The sequence below is a fragment of the Hakea prostrata genome, chromosome 9 (genome assembly GCF_041222555.1).
Source record: "Hakea prostrata isolate BN-2017 chromosome 9, UWA_Hpros_2, whole genome shotgun sequence".
NCBI classification, from domain to species: domain Eukaryota; kingdom Viridiplantae; phylum Streptophyta; class Magnoliopsida; order Proteales; family Proteaceae; genus Hakea; species Hakea prostrata.
The window spans coordinates 2392476-2414092 of record NC_142608.1 but is presented as its reverse complement, the minus strand read 5'-3'; the positions used below and the strand labels follow the sequence as shown (position 1 = coordinate 2414092).

The following is a 21617-nucleotide window of genomic DNA, read 5'->3' as shown; positions in this document are numbered from 1 at the left end:
GTCTATGATGACATCCATTACATACTGGATTTCATCAGCAGGGAGAACAAGAATTTATATTGGTGTGGCATTCATGGTCCACAAGATATATCTTGTCAGTACCTCTTTACCCCTTTAAGTCGAGCACCTGCTGATGGTTACGAGCCATGCTTAGCCTCCAAAAAAGTTCAAGATGCGAAGATATTTAGATTTCTTCATCACCTCCTGTTGGGATTTCTTCACGCGGGTCTGCCTAAAGGAGTGTCAGGTTGTGAAGGTGTGTATCCTTGTAATCAAGACCTTTAATGCACAGCTGACTCTTGCGATCCAGTGCATTTTCCTTTGGCCTTCTTGATCTCCTCCAGAGTATGCCAACTTTGCAGTTGTCCCGCTATGGGCTTTGGGTTGGGTACCCAAATGCATGGTCATGTGGTCTGCCATGGGGAGTGACCTTTGTTGCACCAGCTACTTGTACCCTATGAAATTTAATCATTCAGAGCAAGGAATAGTTTACTTTTGGAGGCACCAGTCATGAAAGATAACTGGAAAATACCATTACCATACTGAATGTGAGTAATTTTAGAGAAACATCTCTTGATATCTGCATTCTCATATAAAGCAATGGGATGATTTCTTGTAAAATCTACTAGCATTTCTCATATTTCTGCATCACTTGCTTCAACTGGTGGAAGGACTCTAGTAGGCTCGGTTTGTTAATACCAACAGATCATCAGTTGAGCACTAGTGGGATATTATTGACTTAAAGATGGGGATATTGATCTTACCCGAAAAAGGAAGGGAATAAAACTGATTGGGAAATTGAAAGTAATCTAGGGTACCCAAAGAAAGGATTGGAGTCCAGAGTAAAGAACTTTGAGTTTGCCTGTGATTTCAAAATTGAAAGAGAAATTTGAGTCAGAAACCAAACATCATAGCGAAACAACTGATGGCCACCATGCTTCAATTCAAATGCAAACGGATAACAAATCCTGGTGGCATAAAGCCAAAATGGTATAAAGGATTAAGTCAAACAAATAAGGAGCAAAGATGTCGAAGCACCACCGAGCTACTTCATCCATTAAACTAGTATTAGGATAGTGACATCATCAAACCTCAAGTATCAGGAAGGGTAGATATCCATTATAACATGGGAAGTTCATAAAATTCCAGCGTTGATACCTGTAACTGTACAAAATCCTAAAGATGGTTTAAAAAGAAAAAACCTCGTCATCAGTCTAAGTAAAACTTGAATTTACATGGATTATGTATCTTCAATGAAGATTTTCATCAAAATTGTGAGTTATAAAGCTGGATTAAAAACAGAGGAAGTAAACATTCTGGCTCTAATCAACTCCAGTTTGGTTGCTAAATACCCCTACCCCTGACTAAGAAAGATGAGATATAATCCTTAATTTTTCTTCTCATGAAACTTCTATAAGAATCACCAACCCTCTTTTAATATCCTTTCTTTCTCAAGAACGTATTTCCCTTCCTTGAATTTTTGGCTCTCTTCAAAAGCTTTCTCCTGCAAAATAACAATGAATCAACATACAAGAAAGCTGCTAAACATTTTTTCTTTCTTGGTAGAAAGAGTGCTGCTAAACCCATAGAGCTATCACAATGAATCGGTTAAGAAGGCAACAACCACTTGCTGTGATCCCATTGTTTTTCGTTAGTTACAAAATAAATACATGCACACAAGTAGAAGGATGCTCCACTTGTATGTCTATCCATACATACAATGAAATTAATCTTTAAGGAAACCCAGCCTAGCATGGAAAAGTACTTGTTTCCCAAGTATTGTATCTCTCTCTTCCCCAAGAGACATTGAAACTCCCATTTGAATTGACTCAAAACAAATAAAATTAAATATCCAAGGTAATTGTTCTATGTATGATACTTTATACTCAATATCTGGGTTAAATGCATGGGATCTATGAATGATGCAATAACAGAACCACTTGGTACAAAGGATCCAGAAACTCTAAGGGCCTGTTTGGTTACATGAATCCAGAGATGAGCAATCTACCACTAATACATTGTTCTTGTCAACTAGACCACTTTAATATCTTTACAACTTCTAAGACAATCCACAACTAAATTGCCAACAAATGCTAAGCGGTCAAGTACTCATCAACCACCCACTTAAATTCCTCCAAGACTTCTAAGACAATTCTAACAAGAGACCGGCAAAAACAGAGATCGAATTTAGAAATCTATCCCCTTGCCAAATGAGACTTGGAATTGAAATCCTGCTTCCCAACCAAAAATACATTACTGGCTGAAATACCTAGAATGCATGTAGCATCATTTTCTTAAGTAGCAACTCAAGATTGATTGCTGATGTGATGTCAAACTTTTCACTTGGAAAGGTACATGCAGGAAAAATATATGCTTAAGCAAATATAATTCAATCTCCCTCTAAGACCTGGTTGTCTTCTTCACACGATAAAGGTTTTGGGGTTATATCACACACATTATCCTACACAAGTTAAAAATAATCTGAAAAAAGGCTCTTCTGGAAGCTAAGGGAAACTATTTCTATGACATACAGGGTCATTTGATCATTGTATAGGGTGTCTTTTTGTTGTGAATAGTTGGCCATCTCAACTGCATGCCCCTTGACACCTCAGTCTTCCTATTATGGATTTGCTAGGGCCATCTGTGTAGAAAGAAGAGAGAAGAACAGAGATATTAAAACGGAGGCAAAGAAGGAAACTAACCTAATCAGTATCAATAACGACTTATGTAGAATTAAAGTAGAATAGATGAAATGGAGAGCTGGGGCCGGAGAATTGTTTAACCATCGCATTCTTTTAAAGCTAAAAGAGAAGTTCCATAGGACTGTTATCTGGCCTCCTATATTGTATGAGTGGGTCATCAGGCAGTTAAGAAGTGCCATATGGTGAAGCTTTTTTCCCCCAAAGATAAGGAAGTTAATATGAACAGCAAACTAGGAAGGATAAAGTGTAGAACACACAATATGGGAGTTGCCCTGATTAATGACAATCCCTGAAAAGGTTGTTTGAGGTGGTTTGGCCATGTGACATAGACCAGAGGGCGCCCAAGAGTGATCTGATTCAGATTGAAGGAGCTAAAAGAGCAAGGTGTACGCCTGAATGACCACAGGTGACATTTTGAAAAATGACATGCATAACCTGGCCCTTAACAAGTAAGACCTATTTGATGAGGGCTATTTGAGGGCAAGGATCCATCTTACCGACACCATGTAGCTGCGATTTTTATGATTTACTCTTTACCTTTTTCATCTCACTTTTCTTATCTTATGTTTTCATTTGTCCTACTTGCATTTCCCTTTGTTTGGATGTTGGTTGGTTTCCCCAACTTTTTTTTGGAAGGGTCCATGTAGGCAACTTATGATAACGCTGAGTTGTTCCTGTTGTTGTCAACAATAATTATGTAATTAGAAAACCCTTTCTAAATCTAGTAATTAAAATTTACTACCATCTTCAACAAATTTCTTGGATTTGATAGGCCCATTAAGACGTCCACTTTAATAGTTTAATTAGCAGATTTGGTAGGATTTCGAGTTACTCACACAATCATCCTGCATCATTGCAAAAAGATTCCAAAATTCTTTTTTGAATTATTTCATTTTCCTTACTTGCAATCAGACAGAGACCCAGAAGAGAGAGCATAATCCAACATATCCAAAGACAAATAAGAAAAAGTTACATGATACACTGTAAAAACCCAGCACTGGTTATAAAGGTGCCTCATTTTCCATTCATGTTTTATATAAGATTAGAATCAGATGTGAGGCACAGTGCAACAAAACTTACCCATCAAGATAAGAAATTGTGTAAAAAAGGAACACTCTGGCAACAATACACAAACTAATAGTTGCGGTTCCCAGAAAACACAACTGAAATACGTACTTTAAATTTCATGTAAGCATTGGAAAGCAGGATGGGGATAACAGGGTTTATACAATCCAATTAAAAAGACAGAGAAAGATACATGATCCATAGTTGAGGCTGTTAGAATCAGTTGGTATTTGGGTGTGTAGACACTAAACACATTTTGGAGATACTGAAAGCTATTAGAACTGTTAGTATTTGGGTGCATAGAGAGTGAACACATTTTGAAGATTCAGTGTACTCACAAGGATAACATATGCACTTTCATATTTGCTAGGAAATCAAATGCCCACTAAAATGAAGCCTAATGAGTACGTAATTTATCATAAATGATAAAAAGACTTGAGTCAAATGTCCTGCCAGATGTAGTACATATTGTCATACCAGTATGATTTTGTGGTGTGCAATGGGGGGGGGGGGAACATAAAGGGGAAAGTAACAGGAATGAGAAGATCTGGGTTTAACTTACATATCTCCAACCCAACATTTGTTGGCAGGAGCTACAGTGAATGTCATTCACTGTATGTAATCCACTCAAGAGTTCACGTTCTTCAACAGGCCCAAGAAAAATATTCACCCTGAAATGAAAATTTTCAGCACAAATAAATTGAGGAAAAAAGAAAACCAACAAGAGTTTAAACCTAAAAGCTGGTGGGCTATATATTGTTGAGAACTGAACCCAAGTTGACAAGTCAAGCATGAATGGGTTCACATCCAATAGTTGGTTTTTAAGCTGCACCTCCAAGTAACCGCCGAGGCAAGCCTCCCCGGATGGCGATGAAGGTTTAAATTCCCCTTTTTCCAATTCTAATCAGGTAGACCAAAAGCATTAACCATTATTAGCTAACAACAAATCCATAAACTTATTTCCTTCCCTCCTTTAATATCCATAAATACTTCAAATCGATGCACTTCTGTATGTCAAATGATATATTCCAGCTATGAAATATTAACATGAAATGCAGTCACATAGCCAATCATCTGTCAGATAAATATATGTTTTTATTTCCTCTAACAACAAGTATTTATTTCCCTTAACAACAAACCCCCCCCCCCCCCCCCCCCCCCCAAAAAAAAAATGACATGTTTGATGTGGAGAGATAATCTGTGAGATATTTTTATTGGAAATTTTAAATCAATGAGTGATCAGTATGTCCAACTCCCACATGCACCAAAAAAATGTTCCGTCTATATGGCTTCCTCAACAACGAGGTCATTCAAAGATTTAGTATTGCGTCTCTTTTTTTTTTTTGGAACCATTTGAGTTCAACATGAAGTACAAGAAGAAATAAAGGCCAGTATAAAGTGATATGGAAACTTATAACAAAGAAAAAGGAAAATGTGTAAATGAACATGAATCAAACTCATTTCAACAGATTGAGTCCCAAAGGAATCATTAAAACACCATCAAAAAAAGGTCCAAGGAAGAAAAAGGTAGGCACTCCACAAGAATAATTTCCTAAAATTATGAAAGCTTGCTAATGCTTCCAATGGCTACAATATTTCTAACAGCAATTTTGAAGAGTCCTTCAATTCTTTTTTTTGGTGTGAAGTTAATCCATTCAAATAGAGGGAAAACACGTGGGGACACAACTAGGGTCGTCCAACCACGGAGTGGAAATAGGCCAATATTTCTAACAGCAATTTTGAAGAGTCCTTCAATTCTAGAGTATTTCAAATCAAAACTAAACTAGTGTCATGCACAAGTTCTGTAATTTTTCTTCCACTCTTTAATACATCTATGACAGATTTTGCACTCAAAAAACTCTGAAAGACACCATTAAAAAAATATACTGACAACAATTGAGGGAATCGTTAAAAAGGGGATAGAAAGACTAACAGTTCCACTGAAATATACGCAACATGCAAGGTTTAAATGCATTCCCATATTTAACAAGCATGAAGCATCCCCACGAGCAAAGAACAAACTAAGAAAGATTCGTGAATTAATGTAAATTTTACCTACAATAGCCGTGACTTTTGTCCTCTAACAAAGATAAGACATCTTAACAACAAATCTATAAAACGAATTAAGGATGAAGAAAGCAAACAAATTGAACTGGTTCGATACTCACACAGTCCTGAAAAGGTAAGCCTTTCCAAAACGTCCCTGAAAATCCTTAGAGATAATATCATCGTGAGACGCGGAATCCACCTTACAGCATTTGCATTTGAAGATCTTCGGACCAGACAAAGACTCTAGAAAAAGGAACCCCATCACTATTGCAGAGCTTCTCTAATCCTAAATTGTATCCTACCTCGCTATTAATTCTGTGAGAAACTGGTTGAAACGCTAAATCAAACACTTGTTGTCTACAAATTCCAAACGAACAAGTGTGAAAACCTTCAATCGAACGCAAGATGAATCCATTTGAAAAAGGTAAGGGCTATTTGCTAACTGAATCATCGAAATTAACCGAAGAGATCGGAAATGGAAAATCGAAATACAATAATTCGCCAGGACTTTCTAATGGGTTGAAATGACGACATCTCAGACGGTCTTTCACTACAGTTCACAGGGTGCGTATTGCGCTCTTTCCAATTTCCCAACCTTTTCTCGTGTTTTGCTATTCCCATGACCCAGGGAACTAAATTTTCTTCTTATACATGCACTCCTCAACAACTAAATCAGTAATTTCATTACCCCCAAAAAAAATCCAGTAATTTGTATTTAAATTTAAATTCAAATGAATTCTAGATGAGGAAAACTCAAAATAAAAAAAGAAAAGAAAATTTGTTTCAAATTTTAAATTCAAAAGAGCTCTATATCTTGTTGCAATAAGGATTTAATAAATTCCAACGTAAAACAAATTCTGATTTAGATACTCATAAGTTAGAGACTTTACGTAAAACTTCTATAAGAGATATACCACCTTAATTCATAAACAATTGAAAGAACTCATTCAATAATGGACATAGGTTGCACACTGTTTTCAAGCCACTCTAGTTCTGTATTGTCTTTCTCATCTTCTTTTCTTCTATTTTAACTTAACACGGCATCAGAGGCCTAGGTTGCCACTCAGTCCTTCCCTAATCTCAATACTTTAATCTTTATCATGCTTAATGAGATGAATTTCCTGTTGTGGAAATCATAACTTGTATCTCTCTTGAAAAGCCATGGTTTTTATGGCTACGTTGGACGGATCCAAATCATCTTTAGATCAGATGATCCTAGTTGCATCCAACATCACCAACGAATCTCCACGGTGCATGCCCAATATTGTATATGTCAAATGGGAGAAACAATATTAGTTTATTATCTGCTGGCTCATAGCTTCCTTTAATAAGTTAGTTCATGTTCAAATTGTTGGATGCAACACTGCTCAATAAGTATATCCAACAATTTGGATCTCATGTCCCCGTAATTATGGTAGTTGAATTTTACCCCCCCCCCAAAAAAAAATCTATCTTTTATTATGGCAACTTGCTTCAGTGTTGCACAATTACTGTGCAACCTGCGGTCCAGATAGAAACTTGTGGTCAAGAATCTTCTCGACCACTCGCTTGACCTTGTTTCGCATAAATGAAATTCTTTTGGTAAAGTTTCAGTCCAACTTAAGAGGCAGTAAGTAAAAAACTCTATTCCATCCCTATCTCTATTTTTCTGTGTCCAAAACACCCCTCCATCAACTTACACCCATCTCCTAGATGTCATTTATTTCCCCTTTTCCCGTTCTGTGGCCTTTTTATAGCCACCTTGCAACTGCCCATCTCACCTTTGTTTCCACTTCTAGATCTTTTGTTTCTTGCGCATCATGTCTCTTTCTTCTCTTCTTTTACTTTCATAGTGATAGCTATGCTTTTCACTCACCTTATCCTCTTCTCTTTGGGGTCTCTTGAGTTTTTTGCAAATGCTCCAGCTCCTCTCACAACCAAGGTAAAGTAACCCACGATACCATATGATACTAACCGATACGTATCCAATTTAACCCAATCGATACGATACATCTCAATAGGTCTCTCCATTGAATTACACTAAAATACATTAGCCAAAGCGATACAATGTTCGATACAGGACGATATGTCTCTTAAAATCACTTGACCGATACGATACTCGATACCGATACTTTAAACCTTGCTCACAACCCGCATGAACCATCTCTCCAAAGCACCTCTCAATCTGGCTTACTTGGTCGCTCCCCTTCTGTTAGCCAATCACACCCTTGAGAAGATGGAAGAAGAAACAATATTATGGTTTGGCATGTTGCTAGTGCTAGTGCCAGCTAGTGCCAAGCCGGTGGAAGGCTCAATCCCAATGTTTTTGCCAAGCAAATCCAAACCCACTGCATGCTTTGGTTATGCAATGGTATTTCCTAAACTCTCTGTTGAATTCTTAGTGGATCGCTTGATCTCAGCCTGGGATAGCCAAGGAGCAACGTTCATCCTGTGTTATTGTGGAGGGCACTTTGCTGCTGAATTTGTGTCTGAAGATCACCACAACAAAATCTTTTCTCAAGCACCTTGGTGGAGTGATCATGTTATCCTTCCTTTCGCCCATGCTCCTTTTCCTTCCAACTATCGTCTTGGTGACCCTGCGCCCCCTATCACCTTGTGGGTACAATTGCATAACACCCCTGATGGCTGCTACTCAAAGAACCGAGTGGCTGAAGCGGCTAACAATCTTGGCAAAGTTGTTGATGTCCAACTTGACCTAAAGTGTTGGGTCTTCCAAAGGATGCAACCAGAGCCAAAGTGATGGTAGATCTAGAACAACCAATTGAAACCAAAGTTGTGATTAGAAATAATTGTGGTGATGTGTTCTACTCATCGTGCAAGTTTGAAGTGCAATTACTTTGCACCAAATGTGGAAGGCTTACCCATGCAGATTTCCACTATAACAAAAAAATGTTTGCTTGATGGTTCGGTTAACTTGGAATTACCATTAATGTATCACGTGTACAAAAATTTAAAGGGAAATCCATTGTTAATGAAGGAATGGACAGTGATGTTGGTAATACTCTAGGAGGGGGGGTCATTGGAAAATGATTGTTTGTCCCAAACTCAAACCGTGGTCATCTACCATGTTTATTGCTGCCATTCTAAGGTTAACAGTCTTAGTCATGGATTTGGGAAACATGTTACTTATGAGGAGACCTCATGGTGATAGTAATTGGGAGCAAGACCTAGAGTGATACAATACACGATACGTCTCTCTATTGAATTACACTAAAATACATTAGCCAGAGTAATACAATACTCGATATAGGTCGATACGTCTCTTAAAATCACATAACCGATACTATACTCAATACCGATACTTTAAACCTTGGGTATAGGTTTGCCATTAAAGGAGCGCCTATGAGTTTTCTTGCCTTCTCCTAAAAGGCACCAAAGTTTTCGATACGACGAAACAGAAATAATCCATATAACTTGAGTTGTCAGATTCCTTTAGGGCCTGTTTGATTACATGAATCCAGATATTTCAAATCTCTGGATTCATGAATCTGAGAATTATACCCAAGGTTTAAGTCTCCGAGCAATCGGTGGTGATTTTAAGAGAGGTATCCCGAGATTGATCCCAATGTATTTAGGAATTTCATGGAGATACGTATCAATATGTATCGTATGGGTTGGGTCAAATATGGATACGTATCGGCTAGTATCGTATGATATCGTGGGATACTTTAAACCTTGATTATACCCATTTGGTTGTAAAAATCTCTAAATTCATAAAATCTAGAGATTCACCTTTTTACACTAAAAACGTGAATCTGTAGATTTATGGGTAATGGGTGAAATCCAGAGATTTCAAAAAAGCTATACATTTGCACATTCACAAAAATCACGTCGATCAAATAGTTTTTTAGGATGAATCCACATATTTTATTCCACAACCAAACATCTAATTTTATAAATTATAACTCCATAGATTTGAAATCTCTCAGACTCATGTAACCAAACAGACCCTTAGATCAGTAGTAGATCGTAACATTCCTGCACATCCTAGCCAAAATTTGTGCAAACATATTGTTTTAAATATAATACTTCTCAAATCAATCCAAATCCACCTTTACCAATTATAGATGGGAGCCTCACGCAAGAGTTTTTCCTACAATCACCAAATCAAGCTTATTGCATTTTTAAATGCAAATATTCTTTAAAAAATTGATTGAGAATCCTCAAACACGTTTGGACAAATAAAAATAATTAATGAGGGACTAGTGGCGCTACACTACTATCGGTTCTTAAAACGGCTCGTACGACCCGGTTATTCTCGGTTAAACCATTAAAGGAAATATTTAAACCGAACCCAATTCACAAACAAAGGTCTCATTTTTGAAAATCTTCAATGCAATCCCTGAGATACTTTTAATATTAATGCCACCCTTGTGCTATCGGATCTCCTTATCAAGGTTTAAAGTATTCCACAATACCATACGATACTAGCCTATACGTATCCATATTTGACCCAATCAATACGATATATTTCGATACGTCTCTCCATTGAATTACATTAAAATACATTAGCCAAGCGATACAATACTCAATACAGGACGATCCTTTTCTTAAAATCACCTAACCGATACGATGCTCGATACGGATACTCTAAACCTTGCCTCTTATTACAGACACCATTAGTCTCAATTGTTTTTTATTTATCTATTTTCAATATTATCCTCAAATTCTAAAAGAAGAAGATGCCTAAGAAGAAAAAACAAAAAAAAAATATTTATGAGAGCATAGAAATTATAAAGATATCAAAATGAAAGAAGAGTGATTGCAAATGGTAAAGGAAGACAAATATATCAATTAGACCCTCTATCACAAAAACCGTTAGTGTGTAGTTAGTTTTTATTCATCTACTTCGAGTAAACCTTCACATTTTAAGAAAAGAAGATACTAAAAGAGGAAGAAAAAAAAAAGAATTGCAAATGGTAGAGAAAGGCAGATGAGTCAAGGATAGGGTTTCGTTCAAGGGTATTATTGGCTTTTCAACAAATTTAACTAATTTACATAAGCACCTAACTTTGATTTCTTAACACCAAGGATGCTACTGATATTTTTTTGTCATATTGGCAGTCTAATTGATAAATTGAATAACTGAGAGGGTGGCATGAAAATTTCTCAATCATTTGAGAATTATAACCAAATATTGATACGTTGGTTTTGGTTCAAACGGTTGAGTTCGATTTGATAACGCGTGTTGATTCGATTTTGATTCACAGACGATTTAGACAAAGAAAATAAAATTGAGGGTAATATCGTAAACTGCTGACTCATAAAGTGAGGGAGAGACGGCAAGTCAACTGCGTCACGTCCTGACAGGGTAAAGAGTCTTCAAGTCTCCTGACTCCTGAGCTTCTGACAAAGCCACTAAAACAAAACAACCAGATATACAATTACCAAAATGCCCTCATAGACACAAATTTGACAATATAGTCTCTCTCGTTCCTCCTCTTAAATTCCATTTCACGCATATCTCTTCTTCCTACACTTTGCTGTCTTCTTTCAATCATTCTGTTCTTGATAATGGATGAGAATGTCAGGTTTGAAGTTGAAGATTCATGTATAAAGGCTTACGGACAAGGATCTGCTACTTGTGAGCTTCGACTTGATGGTTCTGATGGAGATAATGGATCCATTTCTAGCTCCACTAACTTCTTCGATGGCGAAGATTTGAAAGGAAGTGATTTTCCACCTAAATTGGATTGCAGAACTATTGCAGCTACCGGATCGAACGCTGCTAGGTATAAATTGATGTCACCTGCTAAGCTTCCTATCTCACGATCTCCTTGTTTGACGATCCCTCCTGGCTTGAGTCCCACTACTTTACTTGATTCCCCTGTTCTTCTCTCCAACATGAAGGTTAGGGCTTTTCTTTACGTTTATCGACAAATTCTAATTTCTTAATGATATGATCTAACGATTTTAGGTTTCTATGGAATCACTTGTTACTGTCTACTCTCTATCCCACTTACACACTCACCTTCTTGTTAGGAAATAAATTGTCACACTTGTTGCTGTTTTTAGGACGTAATCTTATGCTTTCATCATTAAAGGTTAAAGTTTCGATATATTGTTTCAGTCGTGTTCACTATATAGGAAATTTGGAATCTTGTTGTGTTTAGTGGTGTATATATATGGTGATAGTTTCGTATTTCTTTTGGAGTGTGAACTGAGAAAAGTTGGTGATTTCAGCTGAGGCCGTTAGTTAGATTCTGCTGTTGGCTTTACGCTATTCTGTTTTGGTTCCTTTATGCTGGTATATTATCGTCTGACGTTTTTAAATACCTGTCCTTTGTATTGACTTGCATTAAGAATCTGTTTCTCTCTTAAGTCTATCACCTTTCTTGTTTCTGAGGGAAGTGTATTGCAACTTCCTTTCTATCGTGTTTGTCTTGGCCCAGTCCAGCGGTTTATGCATGTAGAAAAATGATGAGTTTACATGGACGGGGATTTGGTTAACCTAACAGAGATGTTGAGAAACGTGGGCAACAGATTATTGTAGGAGTATTTCAAAGAAGTGAGCAAATAGGTAATATGTAAGGGGTCTGTCAGAAATCATCTTATGTATCTTGTTTTGCCCTTTTTACTCCTCTGCCTTATTGGCTATTGCTATTGATTGCACATGATGGATGCTAAGTTGTTTCTGGATTGCTGTGTTGTTTATTTTTATTGTCAGCAGAAGGGAATTATGGCTGTTTTTAGGATGCTGCCCAGTTGTTTCTTTCTCTCCTTGCTGTTTCCCTTTTTCATATAACAGAAAATTGAGTAATGGTTTCTGGTTATGGTACTATAGGGGCCATGAGTAATCTGTTGATTCCATTTTCCTTTTATATTATGTTGCATCATGGTTCAATTGCACAAAGAGTCTTCTTAATCAATAACTTCTTGGTACTTCACCTCTTTCTCTTGCAGGTAGAACCTTCCCCAACCACTGGTACATTTTCCAAGCCTCAAATCATGCAGCCTGCTGTTGGTACTGCCACATTCTCTTCTACGACAGACACTGCAAATCAAAGAACTTCTGATGACTTTGAGTTTAAACCCCATGTTAGATCAATCTCGGGTTCTGGCTTTTCCTCATTGGGAAATTTGGTACTGCCTATATAGTGTTTGATTGGTTAAAGATGTTCTAGCATCTTAAATATATAATATCATCTTTAGATTTGGCTCACTTCATATAATCTATCATAAGTGTTTGATTTAGATAACCTGTCTCTCCAGCTCTTTACTCCTGGGGTAGGGGGAGTTTGGAGGCTGATTATGAACGAAACACTGTGTGGGAAATTAAAAAAAGTTAATGATGTTTCCATTTCCCAGTTGCTCAATTGTTTGTAAACTATTTGTTGATTTTTGTCTAAAAAATTTGGATCTCATTTCTTATTTGGCATAATAATTGCGATATTATTATCCACCAAAAAAAGTACAGAATTACAATGTTAACGTGTAATTCTATCTTTCAGAGAAGCCATATCATTTGGAGAAGTATTCTTTCTTAATTACGAAGCATGTAGAAGCAAATGATAAACTGAATCATTACCTGGCAATCCCCTTCCCCCCCCCCCCCCCCCCAAGCCCCAAAAAAGAAAGAAAGAAAAAAAAGGAAAGGTTGTAGTTTTCTTGAACTTGGTTAGGCTTTGTTTGTTTCAAGTAAAACCCATGATATGGTTTTAGTTGGAAATGGACAGAGCCTTAGAATCAACAGTTAAATGGTTAGATCTACTTTTACAGGTTAATAAACTCTATTGTCTTTCCTAAGAGAGCAATGCTACTTGATTTAGTTTTCTTCTTTCAACTCAGACTATCTTTGCTAACTTGATTTGATGGTCAGAGTTTTGAGCATTTACAATATTGACCATGGGTAAGAACTCATTTCACGAATCTCAATTGCTTAGCTAGAATTAAAAAACACTAGAAGGAAGAAAATTATTGTGATGCATTCTTATATTAGTAGTTGGTAGTGTAGAATAACATTTGAAGTAAAATTTAATCAAAGCAGATGGAGCAAATATTTTAACAGAGGCCTTTGTTTTTAATTTAAGTCTCCTCCTTCCATGTTCTTACTGTAGAAAGTGTCAAGGCCTCCAATTACTTTGGTGGCATGATTATTGTTTAGGGTTTAGGCTTATTTTCTTCCCGAAAATTGGCACAGAAATTACAGTATCTCAATAAAACTCGATAGTAAAGATAACGGATTCAAAGGAACAGGCACATCTGGCTACAACGCTCAATTAGATGCAAGAAACTGGATTTCTGAGATTGAATTAATGAGCTGTCGTGTTTGTTGCTGGTAGGGGCAAAGATACCCCAGGGCCCATCATTGTCTGAAAATTTCCCCTCCCTTCCTGGTTTTTTGAAATTTCTCTTCTAGCACTTCTTCCATGGGTGAAATTTCAGCACTTGTGCTCCCCCCCCCCCCCCCCCCATTTGAAATTTCCTCCATTCCCTTCCCTTTTCCTGAAATTTCCCCTCTAGCCTCATTCCATGTGTTTTAGTAGTTGGTCCTCCCGATTGGAGAAAATTTTTAACAGTAAAGACAATTGAAAGAAAATTCATTGTGTTTTGTTTAAAATATCAGTACTTGTCCCCCCTCAATTTTAAATCCTGGCTTTGCCCTTGGTTAGGTTGTAGGAATTGGTGATGGGGGGAGGCTTACAACAAAGGAGCCTCATGACTGGTCTATGCTGAAAACAAAACTCACTTTTTTGAATCTGACTTCCTAAGAGTTATGACCAAGGCAGTCTGTGTAGAAAATATTACACTTTTTACTTGGCAAACTTCTCATCATCCTCCAAAATCCCTGCTCCACTCATTTAGGTGTTAAATGTTCATTGCAAATCCTTAGCTTCTCTCGTCCTTTGGGTGAGCAGAGATATTCAGGATTTGTGAGTCTTCAAAGCTAGTATAAGTACAGATAGAGGACTTGAAAGTATTCATTTCATTCTCCTGCAAAAGAAGCGTCTTTTTTTTTTTTTTTTTTTGGGGGGGGGGGGTGGGTGGGGGTTTGCTACCTTGGCAATGTTCTTTTCTTAAATTTAGAATGTAATTTCAGTAGAGTTTCGCATGTATTTAGTGCTTTTGTATAATTTGTTCTCCTTTTCTGCATGATAAACACTTAGTTTTAAAACATTGTATCTTAATAATTTTCGGAATACTTGCTGTGATGGAAAATACTTCTGAACATTTTCTTCAGGTATCAGTTCCCTGACTTTCTTCATTGTTTTGAAGGCTTCTACGGACCCAAACAACCTACTGCAGCCTGAATCATTTGTGGAAGTCCAAGGTCAATGCCAGCCCCAATCATGCATGAAGCCACTTTCAACTGAATATGAGAATGTGACAGCCTCATCGCATGAACTGAAACTATCTATAAATGCTCCACATCCACCAAGTCAATTGGTCAATTCCAGGGAGGCTGCATCTGTGCAAGTTACTTCTGGTGAATTTCCACAGAATCAAGTATCAGATAGCAGGACCCAAGCATTGCAGTTAGATCCTAAAGACACCAATCTTTCAATCATGGCTACAAGATTGTCAGATGATGGATATAACTGGCGGAAATATGGGCAAAAGCATGTTAAAGGAAGTGAATTTCCACGAAGTTATTACAAATGTACACATCCTAACTGCCAAGTGAAAAAGCAATTTGAACGATCTTATGATGGGCAAATTACGGATATTATATATAAGGGTAGCCATGATCATCCTAAACCTCAACCTAGCCGCCGGTTAGCTGTTGGTACATTTTCGTCCATCCACGAAGAAAGACTGGATAAATTTTCTTCCGTAACAAGTGCAGACGGTAAATTGGACATCTTCATTAATGATTCACAATTTTGGGACTTCCTTTTAGTGAATAAATTACTTGATTTTAAATCCTTTCTTGTCTTCTTGACACACTTATATTTGAAGACAAACCGTGCAATGCGACTGGCCAAACATCTCTTCAGATTGAGCCAAATGGTACACATGTGCATTCTCCTGTGACAGCAAGTGATGATGATGTCGAGGGTGTAGCTGCACAATCGAACAGGATTAATGATGAGGTTGATGACGAAGATGATCCTGAGTCAAAGAGGAGGTGTATATTCTTCAATCAATATCCTGATTGATTTTCTATGATCGATGTCTCATTTAGCTCATGTACTAATTGCTGGAACAAATTTTAAGCAGGAAAATGGATATTGGTTGTTTAGATGTCACTTCACTGGGTAAACCAACTCGAGAACCACGTGTTGTTGTGCAAACACAAAGTGAAGTTGATATACTGGATGACGGGTACCGCTGGCGCAAGTATGGGCAGAAAGTGGTGAAAGGAAATCCAAATCCAAGGTAAGTTTTCTTCCCATTATTTTCTACAGCATACAACTCAACTAAATCAAACATTACTGCAATTGAACAGGGTTGGTCTACATGGATGTAGTGCCATTCAAGTGTAGCTAAAGTCATATTTTTTTTCATAGCCAAATCACCTTCTTTCTCCCTTTCCCTGTCCCCCACTCTCCCAGCAGTTATACACACCTGTTCCTAGTTCACCGAAGAATCATGTAACTCCTTTAATGTGCACCATATCAGATGGTGGATCTTGGTGCAACAGCAAGGTTACTCTATTGCAACCTAGTGTCGCAGCTTTGAGTCAGGAACCAGCCTTTCTGTGAAGTGGGAGTAAAGGCTGCATATGTAATGACCCTCCACAGCTGCCATGGCAACAGGAGCCTGCCCTTTAAGTTAAATCACAGAAATGAGGTTTGGGTTTTTTGATGAATAATGGAATACTTGTTAGAGACCTATCAGCATAAGAATGGAAAAAAGACACAGCCGAGAGGGTCAGTGAACTGAGTAGTCCCAATGTGCCAAGATGCCCACCAACAGAAACTTGGTAATGCAATCTAGGACATGAAAATATTAGTTTAAATTTGCTTATGGGGCTACCCAATTGTTAAACAAACAATGATGTAGATGGAAGGGACATGATTCAAAAGGAATAGGCGTTCTGTTGATAAGGGCTGAACTAGACAATAGTAATAGATAAGGAATGCAAAAGAAATTAGTTGAAAAATAATGTATTTTGGGGTAGAAGGTTAAGATGGTGACATACAAAACATCCCTGACGTCTTCTTCAACCTTCAACACCACAGGTAAGTAACTCTTTGATTTGCCTTCTCAATATGGAGTTCCAGCTGTAGGTTCTTACTTCGAAGTAGTCTCTAGCGACCACTGGTAATCTGAATACCAACGAAATAGGGAATGCCGAGTTTACAGTCCACCGATCGGGGGAACGGATATTAAAGAGAGAAAAAAATGCAAAAAGTAAATAACAAAGCAATAAAAGGAAAAGAGAAACCTTAACCAAAGAGAGGCGCGATTGTGGACATATTTGATTACCCAGGGGGAAAGGAGAACAATAAATAAATGTTGAAAAATAAATCCTAAGTTAAGAATATGGAGGGGTAGACAGAAGTGGGAATAGAGGGGGGAAGAGAAGATTACTGACGAAGGCTACTTACTTGCATTTTTGAATCTTGAATGACAAAAATAATCCTTGAACAATCGATTGGAATCTCAACCAACCCTAACAACCAGATCTGGAATGATCCAAATATGCAATTGCTAGACCTAGAGAAAAACGAATCCTCTTGAAATTATAAACTCGAAACTTGAAGCTTGAACTCGAAATTGAAATTGAAATTAAAATTGCATTGATCAAAAGAAAATAAATACACTTGCATAAAATAAATTAAACAGTTTCAATATTCATTGCATTACATATAAAAATTTAACCTAAACATTCAATCTAAAAACTAGAATCCCACAAAGTAATCAAAGAACTAAAGAAAACCTAAATAAACTAAAGAGAAAGAAAGTGTAGACAACCTAAAAAAACTAAAGAGAAATGAAGTGTTGTTTTTTTTAGGTCTAAGAAGGGAGGTTATATTTATAGGAGATAGACCTAAGATAACCTTAGGAGAAGTGGTGAAAAAGGATATGTATAGCTTAGGCCTTGTATCTAGCATGGCCTCGAACAAAACTGATTGGAGGGCAAGAATCCATGTAGCCGACCCCATTTGGTTGGGACAAGGCTTATTGTTGTTGTAGTAAATGATTACAAATAAGGAAATAAAATAATAATAATAACAATAATAAGTGAAACAGGAAAAAAATAAAGAAAACCTAATTTTGTTGGAAACTCTAAGGAATAAAGAGAGAGATAGAGAGAGAATAAGTGGAAAGAAAAAAATAATTAAAAAAATTATTGTTGTAGAAATGTGGAGAAGAAAGTGGGGAGGAAAGAGATAATAAAATACATATATTTTATTAGCAAAAGAAAATGGGTTTTTTAAGGAAATAATAAAGTAAACAAAATAGAAAGTGGGGAGAGAGAGAAATAATAAAATCTAATATTCTAGAAAATCTATGGAAAAAATAGAAAACCCTAATCTTTGACTACTTGTGGGCCCCATACAGTTTTCAATTACAATAAAGTAAAATAAAATAAAAATCCTAACTAATCTCAACCGTAGATCAAAATTTGGCTTCTTTATTTCTAAAATATTTTGGAGTTGGCCCATAATCACATCTCTAGCCCATCATGCTCCAAATTAGGCCCATTTTCACACTTGAGAATTTGAGCGGACCTCTTGACATGTGAAATTGCATGTTTCATACCCTAGACTCCAAATATTTGCTCAAATCTTGAAAAATCTTAAAATCTGCAAAACAACATAAAATCCAAGGTAGCTACACTCTAAATGTGTAAAATGCATGCTTTATGCTCTAAGATTTCACACATAAATGTGCTCATCAACCACCTTGTGTTTAGGCATAGGTGCTACAGTACTGGATAGTGTGCTTTTTCCTGTAAAATACAGTTTGAAATTTTAAAATAACCCCCCTCATGTGCCCTTGGTTGGCTGAAAAATTACCTTTCTTCTTTTTTCTGTCTGCATCACTTATAAGTCGCCTACAAGTAATGAGTCCCTAAATAATGATACATAAGTTTTCTTTCTTGGATGAATAAATAATTCATTACCAAAGGAAAGACGGTAAGGGGAATACAAAGAGAACCAAGAAGGCTCTATATGTGGCAGAAAGCCTTACAACAAACCTGCAAAGCATTAGGCAATAGTGGACCTAAAAAACAAGGCCAAGAGGCCAAAGCTTAACTGAGCTGAACCTAGAAACATCACTATTTCTTGTTCTTCTCGAATCAGCAAGGATCACATGTGGCAAAGAATTGAGTCAGAGGGGTTCCTTCAATAGAGTTGACTTCAAAAGCTTCGCATCAATAAGCGGCAAGAGCGGAAGTAGAGAGATGGGCATAGCCGCATAGCACAACAGAGGTAGTAGGGGCAGGGGAGAAGGGCTCAGGGAGGCTTTCAGCAAGGCTGCAAAGAAGCAGAAAGAAAGGAAGATAGAGGATAAGTAGGCGGAAGCCAGGGGAGAGAGATGGAACCAGAGAGAAAAGACTCGTTCATGCCAGAAAGAGGTGATAACGAGGGGGTTTAGAGAGAGGGAAGAGAGAGACGAAAGGGGAAGAGAGATAATGGGAGATAGAACAGGCAGGTGTCCCTTCTCCCAAAGGGATATGTTTGCTCCAGCTTCCAGCTATTCTCAGATGAGAGAGAGAAGAGATGAGAGAGAGGGAAGACAGAAACAGAGAAGGTGGAATGCAGATCTCTTCCTCAGTGGCCATGTCAGGTAAAATAGAGGGAGATAGAGAGAGGAAAGAGGAGAGAGGAGAGACGGTGGAGGGGGAAGAGAGAGACAAAAAGAGGCGGAACAGTAGCACCTACTTTGGCTACCGGCCATCTCTGGCAGATTAGAGAGAGAGAGAGAGAGAGAGAGAGAGAAGAGAGAGAGAGAGAAGAGATTGTGGAGAGGAAAGAGATAGACAGAGAGGCAGAACAAGCATATCTTGCCTCCTTTAGGAGGGATTTTTCTGCTCTGGTTCTGGCCATCTCAGGCAGATCTAGAGAGAGAAGGAAGAGAAGGGTGAGACGAGAATGAGAGGGCACCCCGAATGTCTGCGCCTCTTGCCCATCACCATTGACCTTGCAATCCATCTCAAATTTTGTATTTTGCAGGATTACTGTGATACGTATGTTTCTCTACCCATTAAGCAGCAATGTCTATAATCACTATATTGTTTGAAGTTTGAGTTTAGATACTGGGTATGAAGTACCTTCCTTGTACTCAAATTACATGGGAATTACAATATATGAACTATGCTGATGAATCTTTTAAATCTCGATGATTATTAGAGTAAAACTGTTATTCTGGTTGCCTGATACTTGTAGTAATTTTTTAACCCACTTACGTTGTGCAGGAGTTACTACAAGTGCACGAATGCTGGATGCCCAGTTAGGAAACATGTGGAGAGGGCATCACATGACCCAAAATCTATCATAACCACATATGAGGGGAAACATAACCATGATGTACCTGCTACTAAAAATAGTAGTCATGATACAGCTGGAACTGCTCTTCACAGCACAGCTCTAAGTAACACATTGAGGACTAGGTCAGAAGAGAGTGATACCATTAGCCTTGATCTTGGAGTCGGCTTCAGCTCAACTCCTGAAAATAAATCAATTGAGAAGCAGCAGATATCTGATATGCAGCATGTCCAAAGTCACAACATTCCTGGTCCTGGTTGTGGTAGGATAATTCAACCAGCACCTATTTCAGCATATTATGGTGGCTTTAGGAGTGGCTCAGAACAGTATGCACCTAGAGAAGACTGGGTTGAAGGCTTTAGCTTTGAGACACAACCTCTAAATCATTCCTCAAACCCATACCAACAGAAAATTGGAAGATTAGTATTGGGTCCATAATATTTTCTGGGAGAAAATAAAAGCAGCAGTTGTTCTTTGCAGAAGGCAAGTATATTCAAGATCTCATTGTTTCCCATCAAATTAACTGTTGTTGCTTTTGTCTTGTTGATAATTCCCAAGCAATTAAAAATACCCTCTAAGCTGCCACTTGTGGTATATTTGATTCAACTTTTGTTAGCCATAGTACAAATGTGAAACTAATACGCTTACATAAATGGTTTGCAGTCATGAAGTTCTATACTCACTAGAGCAATTCTGATCTATTTTTGACTACTCATAATTGCAGATCAACAAAATACGGCCTTTTGGATGGTTAGCTTGGGATCTTGCTGTTTGATTCTCAAAAACATGACGGAATTCGGTTTCAAGGAGTTCATAAAAATTTTGTATATTTATGTGTCTATAGTTCCATAAGCTCTGCTCAAAAACATGTAAAGAGCAGCGATATGGGTGAAACTGAGGAATTCTTTGTTTTGCCGTTGGTTGAATTTAATGGCAGTATGCTTACTCAAAATGGTGAGCGTTCTCTACCACTTCTCACGTCAATCAGGGGAATGTGCCTTGGAGGTTTGGTCTTACAAAGAACACCATCTAGGTAATGGTGAGGATCTATTTATCTGCAAAATTAAGGACCCCAGTTCTTGAGCAGGGATTGAAAATTTGATAATCAGTTCTCTGGATGGCAGCAGGTGGGATCAGAGAGTTGTGAAATGGTTTTACCGTTTTTTTTATTGGTATTCCTTAAAAATTTCAAATAATTAGTGATGATTATAATTTTATTGTGTTTAACGCTTCTCTTTCATGGTAAGATATATCTACATGGTCTCACCCAAAACCAAAAAATATATTTACAGGCAGGTGAAGTAAGGATTTTTTTTTTGGGTACAAAAGGGCTTTATTAAGCCGGGGGATTGGGATATTAATATGCTTCAGCAAAAGTCAAACCCACAACCTCTTTATTAAGAGGTGTTGGTTTCAC

The 21617-nt window shown here is 37.5% G+C and overlaps 2 protein-coding genes across 4 annotated transcripts; one reads left to right on the top strand and one right to left on the bottom strand.

The window, feature by feature from the left end:
* Positions 1–11: 11 nt before the first annotated feature.
* LOC149004012 (putative yippee-like protein Os10g0369500) lies at positions 12–6422 on the bottom strand. Its single transcript, XM_089167682.1, has 3 exons — positions 5936–6422; positions 4330–4438; positions 12–1504 (listed from the first exon to the last, which is right to left on the bottom strand). The coding sequence occupies exons 1-3, from the start codon at positions 6076–6078 to the stop codon at positions 1421–1423; spliced, it is 336 nt and encodes a 111-aa protein (XP_089023808.1). The 5' UTR covers positions 6079–6422; the 3' UTR covers positions 12–1420.
* Positions 6423–11279: 4857 nt separating this feature from the next.
* LOC149004011 (putative WRKY transcription factor 20) lies at positions 11280–21387 on the top strand. 3 transcript variants are annotated; one of them, XM_089167637.1, is made up of 7 exons: positions 11280–11666; positions 12720–12899; positions 15033–15606; positions 15717–15885; positions 15978–16136; positions 20131–20683; positions 20925–21385. In XM_089167637.1, exons 1-6 carry the CDS (start codon positions 11331–11333, stop codon positions 20636–20638), a joined length of 1926 nt encoding a protein of 641 aa, XP_089023763.1. In that variant the 5' UTR covers positions 11280–11330; the 3' UTR covers positions 20639–20683; positions 20925–21385. The 3 variants fall into 3 exon arrangements, with proteins under 3 accessions (XP_089023763.1, XP_089023764.1, XP_089023765.1); XM_089167638.1 differs by having other exon boundaries at positions 11462–11548; positions 20925–21387; XM_089167639.1 differs by lacking the exon at positions 11280–11666 and adding an exon at positions 11673–12336 and having other exon boundaries at positions 20925–21387.
* Positions 21388–21617: the final 230 nt, after the last annotated feature.